The sequence below is a fragment of the Zootermopsis nevadensis genome, unplaced genomic scaffold, assembly GCF_977971745.1.
Source record: "Zootermopsis nevadensis isolate Lab colony 2312 unplaced genomic scaffold, Znev_1.0 Znev_ptg000023l, whole genome shotgun sequence".
Taxonomy (NCBI): domain Eukaryota; kingdom Metazoa; phylum Arthropoda; class Insecta; order Blattodea; family Termopsidae; genus Zootermopsis; species Zootermopsis nevadensis.
The window spans coordinates 819,698-830,116 of NW_028259155.1; the positions used below are offsets into that span (position 1 = coordinate 819,698).

At 38.1% G+C, this 10,419-nt stretch overlaps 2 protein-coding genes across 3 annotated transcripts; both read right to left on the bottom strand.

The window, feature by feature from the left end:
- Positions 1–353: 353 nt before the first annotated feature.
- On the bottom strand, positions 354–7,186 carry UQCR-C1 (Ubiquinol-cytochrome c reductase core protein 1). 2 transcript variants are annotated; one of them, XM_022072904.2, is made up of 9 exons: positions 7,077–7,186; positions 5,593–5,814; positions 4,836–5,007; positions 4,409–4,565; positions 3,568–3,752; positions 2,812–3,095; positions 2,203–2,406; positions 1,456–1,602; positions 354–966 (listed from the first exon to the last, which is right to left on the bottom strand). In XM_022072904.2, exons 1-8 carry the CDS (start codon positions 7,167–7,169, stop codon positions 1,462–1,464), a joined length of 1,458 nt encoding a protein of 485 aa, XP_021928596.1. In that variant the 5' UTR covers positions 7,170–7,186; the 3' UTR covers positions 354–966; positions 1,456–1,461. The 2 variants fall into 2 exon arrangements, with proteins under 2 accessions (XP_021928596.1, XP_021928595.1); XM_022072903.2 differs by having other exon boundaries at positions 354–971.
- Positions 7,187–7,953: 767 nt separating this feature from the next.
- Positions 7,954–10,346, bottom strand: LOC147872858 (fibulin-1-like). Its single transcript, XM_087354298.1, has 4 exons — positions 9,790–10,346; positions 9,102–9,240; positions 8,874–8,991; positions 7,954–8,410 (listed from the first exon to the last, which is right to left on the bottom strand). The coding sequence occupies exons 1-4, from the start codon at positions 9,912–9,914 to the stop codon at positions 8,268–8,270; spliced, it is 525 nt and encodes a 174-aa protein (XP_087210424.1). The 5' UTR covers positions 9,915–10,346; the 3' UTR covers positions 7,954–8,267.
- Between the last annotated feature and the right edge of the window lie 73 nt (positions 10,347–10,419).

Below are 10,419 nucleotides of genomic sequence, written 5' to 3' on the forward strand. Positions count from 1 at the left end.
AACGTGCGCGCATTCTTTCATTGCGGAAAGTTATCCTGTCCTAGAACAGCGACCAAGACAGCCCAAACAACAGAAGTCGCTGATAAAGATGTTATAAAATACACGAAGCATGAGCAACGGCACATAACGTCAGGAATATCCCCATATATTCGACTACTTCTGTTGATCGCACGTGAATGACAGACGCGATTTCAGGAGCCTTGCCTCAATCAAGTTAAAAATTCTTTACTAATGGAGATTTAACTTATTGCAAAGTTCTTCGCAGAGGGATAGAAACGTCATCGCGATAACTAGAAGCAAAACACGTGATATGACGTACCTTAACAAATAATGAGCCAAGTACGAAGACACCAAACATTTTCATCGTCAGCAGCTACCAACAAATTTTAATTTACTGAAATGTTGGATACAAAAATGACGCCAAAGTCAGCGTCGCAATGAACGTACTAAGTACGCGGGATTGAGGAATGTGACGCAGAAGACTCGGGATGTTGGACTGGTGGACGGGGTTGAAGAATTAATGTCGTGGATGGGTCCTTCAATAATCATTCTCATCTCATAACATCCTCTTCCAACAAGACACATCAATGGTACAGAATGCAAGACAATCCATCAAATGAGGAAATCCTGCGCCTTGCTAACAAAACTGTTTTCTACATCAATTTGTCAGTATTGTTTACTATGCACAAGTGCAACAAACACAAATTTTAGTCACTGTTTCTCACTTTCTTAAATATTCACATCTTAAAACAGGTTTAACAATTTACATGCAAGCTGAAACATTTGACTTGAAACAAAATGAAGAATGAAAGTATAGAGAAAATGTACAAATTATCTGAAATGTTATTTTGCAAATGCGTCCCTAAAGAAATTCTTTAGTCAGACAATGTTCGAGTTCATTGCGATGGAGCCACAATTTGCAACATGTTGATTCTGATGATGACTATTCTTCCCTTCTATTAAAACCTGTACTGAAAGAAAAAAACCAACAGGTTATAACAATTCACGCACGTACATGTGCAAAACTTTACAAACACAGTACGCTGCACAAGAGAGACGAGGCAAATTCCTGTTTTCATACAAAACTCATGAGAATTCTCTCTTAACACCACTAATGATAATATTCTGACTCTTCAGTTTGGAGGTGATTGCATATACATACACAAATATCACCACTCGACACCAAGAGGGCCCAAGAGATCCATTCGGAAGGTTGCCAGATTTTGGCAGACACCAAAAACACGCAAGATTCACAATACTGCAATACATGACGGGAAAAACGCTGATAAGGTAGCATTACACCATAAATGGAAACATATCAGCATATGACTTTAATGTTAAAAATTAATGTGTCCGATCTCCATTACAAGAAGAATGAATCCTGCTGACATTTCTTCCAATACCTTAAACCACAAACTCAGAAGAAGACAAAAAGTACGGATCATTTAAACGTACCTCCGTTCACACCCTCAGCCAATACATGGACGATCTGATGCGGGCGTAATCGGGCAGATTCTCGACCGGACCGACGGCCGCCACTGCCGGGCACCGGTCATAGATGTACTTCATCGCTACCTCTCGAACGTCTTTAGCCGTCACCTTCTGCAAGATGCATAAGAACAAAGTTGGTATCGTTCAGAACCAACCATCGTTTAAAGAACACAAACATCCAAGTCCAAAGCACTGTCCCTAATACGCAAGCTAAAAGGTTCTGATCCAACAAATCCACAGAGAATCAGGAAACGGCTTGGCTATACCTAAGAATCGTCAAGCACCTCTGTTAATAAGGAACAATAATAAACACGGCGAAAGTGGAAGGAAACGGGAAAGTAATGGTTAAATATCTGGCAATATTACGCTTCACTGTTATTACTGTGATGAATCAGTGAGGTTAAAACTTTTGAAACTGACTATACATTTACACTTGGCCTATTTTTTCAACATTCAGTTATTTTAATAACTTTATTTATTAAATAACGTCACTTTCAAAACATTCAAACAAATTTTTCTGTACCAACACCGACAAGACACATCACCTCTTTCTGTAACAGCTGCTTATGATATGATTAAAATGCGACACAACAGTAATGCAATAAACTTTAATTCATATGGCGTCGCAATCTCACTGGTTTATACCGCACCTGAAGCGACTCACTACTCGCCTTAATCCAAAGACCTCATCAAATTACTACACTTCCTCACCTCAATTCTGGATTCCAATTCGTGAAGAGGAATGCGACGATTGTAGCACAGCATCTGGCGACCGATGTCCTCGCAAACGGGCGTCGTGCCGTCTAGCTGAAGCAACATACTGGTCTTCAGCAGATTCCGAGCCCTTTCTACCTCGCCATCGGTTATACTGGTACATAATCTCATCCACTCAGTTTGAACATTGAAAAGCATATCCTACAAAAGAGGAAAGATAACTCGCTATCAATACAGTTACCTCAAAAGAAAACTCGAGCATGACATCCTCATAACAATTAATTTTTTTATTACTATAAAACAGTTCCACAAGAGATTTTCAAGTGTCCACTAATTATATTTCTGTCATTCTGGATTTCAATGAAAATACCCAAAAAGTGTTCTTTACTGCAAATTTAAGACATTACTTAAGTCAGGGTTCCGGTTTACGTGTGTAGGAAGTAATGTTTCCAGAGTTAAAACATGGATTTGAATTTCAGTCTGTCACTTTTACAGATAATTGAACAGGTATTAGTAGTTGGCACAATTCTACAAAACAGTCGCAACGAACGACAGACCCACGATTTAAATGAGGGGGAACCTGGGCCTCCGCGTGCATCTTCTCACCTCACACTGGAGCGGATCACAGACGAAGTATATTCCCCAAAGGCCCGTGTCCGTGTAGCACGTGTTGAAAGACTGAAAGCTGTGCGCGAGGTTGCTCTCGGTAGCCGCGGCCGCAAGACGAGAGGCGTTGTTAGTTCCGCCGCCCTGCGATCGATCCCACGCGCCAATTACTGTGTTAGCCACCATCAGTGGGATGTTGTCAGAATCGGACCAACCGCAAGCCTCAACAGCGATCGCAACATGAGCAAGTGGCATCGAGTCGTCACGTACTCGGATCTCAGAGCCTGCAAGAAGGTTCCTGTATTCTCACACAGTATACCATCAATTTAATTTTCTCGTGTATTCTCAGGACGTAATAGTGTAATATGAGGGCATAAAGCAGAATAATCACTTGAGAAATGGATGACATTACAAGAAAAGGAATATTCGAGATTTAAAGAGTTCCAGCATAAATGTTATATCTCAGCAATTATTACATTAAAAGTAATATTCTTGAGAGCTGAAAGGCTGTTTGTTTTGAAAGTGTTTCATGCCTTTCTCTCACAGAAAGAACAAACCCTGGGGATCTACCTCATTTCTGAAGTTCTTTATCTAAAATAAAAGCTGTAAAGAAAATTTGTGTACATCCTTGACACTGATGCATGCAAACGCTAAAGAAGAAAGTCACAGATAACCAACTAACATTACTGTAACACCACCACCAAACCACCTGAAATGACAACTTATCCCTAGATTATGTGAACGCGAATGTCTGACCTGTAAATCTGCAGTGTGGAAGAATAGGGATTTCTCCTTCATAAGTTGATTTGAGTCCACCAAACTTCTTTTCTGCAACCTTCGCCAGTTCATTGTGGTTGACACCGCCGGCTGCCGCGAGCACGATACGTGACGGCTTGTAGTGCGTCTTGACGTAATCCTGTAGATCGTTCCTCGTGATGCGTCTGAAGAGAAAAGACGCTGGAATAATGCATGTTCAACCAATCACAATAATTTAGAAAATTCACAATCAATTTATAATGCAAAATGATCAGTACACCGCATAAACGTGGTAAAATAACTGGCGATTTTGCTAGTGACCAACGGCACGACGCACATCCGATCAATATACACCTTTTACATTAGTACAGCTCACTGAAGGATAGTGATTGGCTCTATGAATTATACAGCTTTATATAAATTATCTTTACGTCGTATAAATGTGCCCGATAATTTGTTCAGTCATTATTCAACTACATAAAAAGATTATCAGTTAAGCAAATAAAACTACTTTCTTTGTAAGACGACTAACATTCCTACGTTTTACCTAGAATAAGCCAAAACACAATGATAAAATAGTGTTCATGTGTAATCTGCACTGTCCGTGAGCTAACGTCAGCTGATGACGAACACCAACGGCTGGAATCCAAGTGTGACACATCAGAAAGATCCAAAAGGGTTGACGACAGTACCGACACATCATAGACCAGGAGAGATTTGACCAGAATATCAAAAATTCTTAGACCCAACAAGGACTGGAAGACTGTGTTATAATATTTTTAATATTACAAACTTTACAAATAAACCCAACATATATCTCACAATCAAGTAAACTACATACTTGATTATATTGGTTGGTCCTAAGATGGTACGTCCGAGTGCAGTTCCCTGAAACGCCGTTGAATGAAGATGATCAAAAACAACTTCTTGAAGATTGCTCTCAACCTCCTGCATCTCACGAAGGATCACGCCCCTCTCTCGTTCAATTTCTGCCTCGCCTGAAACAAAATAACAGACGCTATACAATATACTTGCACTACTTAGAAACCAAAATTTCTATATACTACTGTAATGAAGTTTACTATACATTTTTGGTACACCAAGGCAAGATGCATCACCAAGGACCTCTGAAATGCTGAACGTCTGCCAGACAACATGGCACTACAACCCAGGAGACACAAATCTTCAGACTCACCGCTGCGAGTAACCTAAAATCCCACTGCAAGTTGCTAAAACCTTTAAGTTAACAAAATGGCTGGGCAACGTACCGAGTTTCGAATTCTGGACAATGTCAGCAATGATGTCTACAGCCTTTGGTACATCATCACTCAGACACTTGGCATAATAAACTGTCTGCTCCCTAGAAGTATATGCATTCAAGTGGGCACCCATATTCTCAATCTCCAACTCCATGTCCGTCTGTGAACGGCTTGCCGTTCCCTATATAAACACACCATCACGTAGTTAGTGGAGAGGAGACAAAAATTGTGGCATTTTACATTTGATCACGAAGTACAACGAAACAAAAGGCAATAACTGGATGGTATTATCTACACAATTTATTCCAAACGCGTATCTACGGCAACTGCCGAAAATAAATCCTGAATTTTGATACCGCAAACTAATTTTATACAAGCAGTTAAAATCTGACCTGGAATTATGACCACAATCTGTTAACCATCTTGCCTATTCCAAAATTACTTTTCTTGAATGATTCCCCCACTACACGCGAACAATTGTCCTGTCACTAAAGCATAGAATTTTCAGAAACTGAGAAAGAATGAAAACTTGACACCAAATTTTAATTACCCTCGTAAATTTTAAGAAACATACCATTCCATTCGGTATGGCCAGGTATTAAGGTCTTAACACTTTCACAAAAATCCACATCCAACATCTAAACACCCAACTAGGACTTGCAGATTAAATAGTGTTGCACTAATGCAGAGTCACTTCTTAATTAGGGCTAAAGATTAAATGTTATCAAAATAATGTTTAACCAAAATACGCGTAAGTAAAGCTCACCTTGAAAGCCATATGCTCCAAAAAATGAGCAACTCCATTATTGTTATCATCCTCATATCTTGACCCAGCATCAATCCAAATCCCTACTGTGGCAGTTGGCGAACCACTGTCTTCAGACGCTACACGTAGTCCACTGTTCAGAACTGTTACTTGTGTTGCAGGAACATTTATCAGCTTATGTTTATAAGCTTCAACTGATGTTGACTGCCATTTACAACCAACCTTCATGAAAAGAAATCACACAAATTATCAAAAGTGATTTGCAGGCTAACCTAATACCCGACCTTGCACGCCACAAGAAAAAAATGATGAAGACTGCTGGTATGTCACAGAAACAAATTCAGGCATAACATTTAATAATGGACGATTCTAGTGGTCTTAATGACTTTGGCAATCATCTGCAGAGGTACAAAGTTAAAATCCAAGAGCTTTTGGAGCCTGTATCTGAATCCATCACCAGATCTGACTGTACTACCTGAAATGTAATATCACCCAAGGCTTACAAACAATAGACAGACTGTCACAATATGCCTCAATTAACACAGATCATAGATGAGCAAAGTAAAGTTAACCATCTTTGGTGGATGAAAAAAGCAAAAACAGTCTCAGCAACACTGGATTGGAACTCCATACCTATATGTCTGATTGCCCAAGAAGACTTCACAGCATTCAGTTACCATCTAAGCTTCAAATCTTATCAATCCAAGTCTACATTCTTTGCTCTGATATTATTACTATCATTCTCATCATCATCACTCTGGCCAAATTAATAATAACCCAAACTGGGAAAAGCACACTGAATATACCTCCATACTCCCAAAAGAAAATCATTACACAAACGGAAGGAATTTAAAAAGAGTAAGATTTGAGGTTTTCACAGCGGTGAGTATGAAGATTTCTGTCTTCTGGGTTGTTGCGCTGTGTAGACTTGTCGATGTTAACCACCGTTTCAGAGGTCATACTGCCTCCGTCATCAGGGCGATGAAACGTTGTTTAACATCGACCAGTCTACACAGCGCAACAACCCAGAAGACAGAAATCTTTAAAAAGAGTATTTTGTAAAGAACCATTTTTAAGAAATGTTAAATGTCCTTCTCTTCAGAGAAATTCTTACTCACTATCAACGTTCATTTTGAACATGGAGACATCTCGAACAATTATGAACACAGTGCCAACCTGACTAGTGATCAAGTTGTTCAGTGCTCTTCAAACACTAAAAAAGTTTAAACCATGACTTAAATTATGTCTGTAGTGAACGATTATCTTTTATCTCACTCCTGGCGTGTTCCACATGATTGGCTTGTACTAGGAAAAATAAACGTAACTTTAGTATTCTACGAACTTCTGTACGGCACATATAGAGGCACAAGATGCTCTGAAAAACAACGCCAGGAGTAATATTTAAAATGGTAACCATACAGTCCATGAATTAAGGCACAGTTCTGATCAAACTTACAACAAAGTATTAAATATGTTATATGTACTTTAACCAAGTTGGTGTTATTTCGGACCGCTGACCCCAACCTAAGCAACCTAGTCGCCATTTTCTTGAGAAGAAGCCCATATGCAAAGGACATAGAAAATGGGAAAGAAAATAGTAGCTATACGATGGTCATATTACAATGTTTGCTCTCTGTGCCAAAATTACTCTGTGAGATTGGAGGGACTGGGAACATCTCACGAAACGTTTTTGTGGTTTCCATGACACGAACGCTGAAGGCCATTCTGTAACTTGGCACGATTCATGAAAACTATTATTGTATTATTAATCACAAGATATGTCGCAAGCGGTAGACAAGCCACGAGATCTTCTGAACCAGTCTCAAAGCAGCTGCAACATTTTATAACCATTCCGTTACGGTGGCGCGGTCTTATCGAAGCCGATCTCACCGTAAATTTTCTCCTTAGTTTCTGTCTGTGCTTGTATGTACGTGTGAACAACTCATTTTAGGTTTCCAAGATATTTCCATTTTTATTGCTAGCATCATTGTTTTTATAAAAAGATTCCGAAGTGTCACTTCTTAATAGAAGCTGATTGCATGATTGTTTATTTTTCTGCTGCTTTGCTTCAAAAGTACTATCAGTTGCTGCAACAATATTATTAATTGTAAGAAATTGGTATCGTGGTCCAATCTCAGCCTGCATACAACTGAGCATGTGGACAACAAAGTCATTGTCAATCTCATTGCAGACTCATTCCATACCAAACTCACCCAATGATCACCCCATGTACATGCCAGCCCATTGCCAGTCCAACCCATGCAGAACCGTGCAACAATGGAAGCCCAGAATTTTCATTCATGCTGAATGTCATACAAGTGAAATTTGAAGGGATGTATATCAGTAGCATGTACGCACAAGTGACAGTAAATTATGTATATAATCTTTTATATTTAGGCTAGAGTTATTTGAGAAACACAGTAAAAATGTATAAGTCTAGTTGTAATGAAGTTCATACTACATTTGCAAAATTATAAATGTCCATTGTCTTGATACTAAGTATTTCTTATAAAGAAAGATAAAAATATTTCAATGTAAAAATTTAGTTTGTGTTTTCAACATATTACTTAATAAAGAATATATTATGCACCATGAGAAGTAATTATTTCAATAACTCATACTTATCTTACTGCTTATAGGTAATACAAATGACATACAGATGATTTTCTTATTTCTCAGAATTCATAATTAGAAACATCAATATCAACGTAAGCCCAGTGCTTAGCAGATAATAAATTTCTTGCAGTGAAAACTTTCATTTGTATTTTCACAAGAAAATGCTTTGGTGCAAACACAGGTCTTCTAAGTCGTAATACACCTGGAAAGAAACATGGCCCAAGTTAACCAAGATTCGTTCGGAAGAATGAAAATTATCATCAACAGCACAGTTAAGAGAACCGTTACCTATAAGAACAGATATTAGTAACTCATCCGTAACTGCAACAGAATAAATATTTATTAAATCAGAACCAGGTTTCATTCAGAGTCTGTAGTGTACCATCCTGGTGTGTTATGTTGATATTAGTCACTTTCACACACTTACATTTCACAGTTTATTATTTTGAACTACAGATATCAGCCCAATGAGGTCATTATCAAGTTCAAATCCTTATATTTTTATGTACTTTTAGCTTACCATAAGTAAGCCTACTCATTCTGTTCTTTGTAGGTACAGAAAAAGATCTGACAAATAAAGTAGGTATACTAGTTCTAGAAATTTAAAAAAAGATAAAGCTTTGTTATGTTTTCATCTTAAATTATGTTTGGAAATTCACACTCACCCAGTTTTGTTCCTTGCCGGAAATCAAAGTAAAGTTCTTCATTTCCAAAAATAACCTCAAAGTAAACTTTGAAAGCCCTTGCTCTACCAAGAGTGACTGTTCTAATTCTGGTTATGACCTAGAACACAGCAGTAACAACACAGCGAAAATTAATTACAAAGATAGTCTAGATGAGTATTCCCTATCTGTCAAACAACAACATTTCATACATCAAACAACTATACTTACCATTGGCATATGCAAAATTCTTATTGTTGGTATTGATATGAACTGATAAGTTATAGTTTTCGTGTTATTCAACAGACATACATTGTCGCAGGGTTTACATTCCCTTTTACACATGATGCTGTTCTCCCGTAAATAATACCTGAAAAATGAGACACAAATTAGTGAAAGTACTCTATTTTAGTATTTATAACAAAAGAAAATCGCTGTTAAACAACTTGTCGTAGAGGTACCTGTATTAAGCTGAATTTAAATGTTTCTGTTTCTCTTGCATACCAAATAAGTGTGAGGATAATTTTTTGTCGAGTTGTTGCTCACTAGATTCTAAGAAAGGTTGGCTAATCTGCATAATGCAGAAAAAATTTGTTTTGTTTCCTTCTACTGTTGTTTAATGATGTGGAGATTATGAAGCATACAGTTTGAGTACCAATTTTTAGTACAGAGGATGTGGAGAAATGGTTTCGGTACTATCCATTGATTTGGCTGGAAGCACTGAGGAAAACAACAAATTGAATTATGGTTTATTTGGCCTCCATCAGCCATGCATCACAGCTCATGCATGATTGAGCTGTCTGTGTGTTTCACTATCATAGCTCTAAACAGGCTGGCAGCCCTGAAGTATGGGAATTCAAATCCCTTATTCCCATAAATAAAGATTATGCTAAATAAACTCCTCATAAACAACACTGACCTCTTCTTTAACAACCGGAGAACTCCTGTGAAAAAGAGCATGATAATGCTCTGCGCTCGACTCCTTAGAAATTGCTGAAGCCTCACTTTTCCTCTCTCATGTCCAGTAAATAAAACTTTGGGCATCAATGTTGATTCTTACACATTGTTGAAGTGCCCAGTGTGACTTCTCGCGATCACTGGTTGCATCTTGTTTGTTGTGCAGTTATGTTTCTATTTCATTATCTTCCACACTGCTGTATTCTTCAAATACAACTAAGCCAGTATCAGTCAATAACTTAATTTCTGTAAGTTATTTTGCTTCCCCAGTTTATGGTTCAGAACCAAGGTAAAAGAAACGTCTTAATATTTCTAACGCTAGCTGTTCGATGCTGCCAAAAATAATCCATAAGTTTTAGACTTCTCCTTGTCAGAAACTTCTGGAAGAGAATTCTACCCTCAACCTGACATGGCAGAGACCAACATCCAAGGCTAGAAAATTAACATGGCTAGAGTCTGGCAATAACCAACACTGGTCTATTATGGGCAGAAAAGTTACACGAATTGTGTTCATTTGCTGAAAGCGCGAAGCAGAATTACGTGTATCCATATTTTGAAATTACCATACTAAACCAAACGTATACGTAAATAT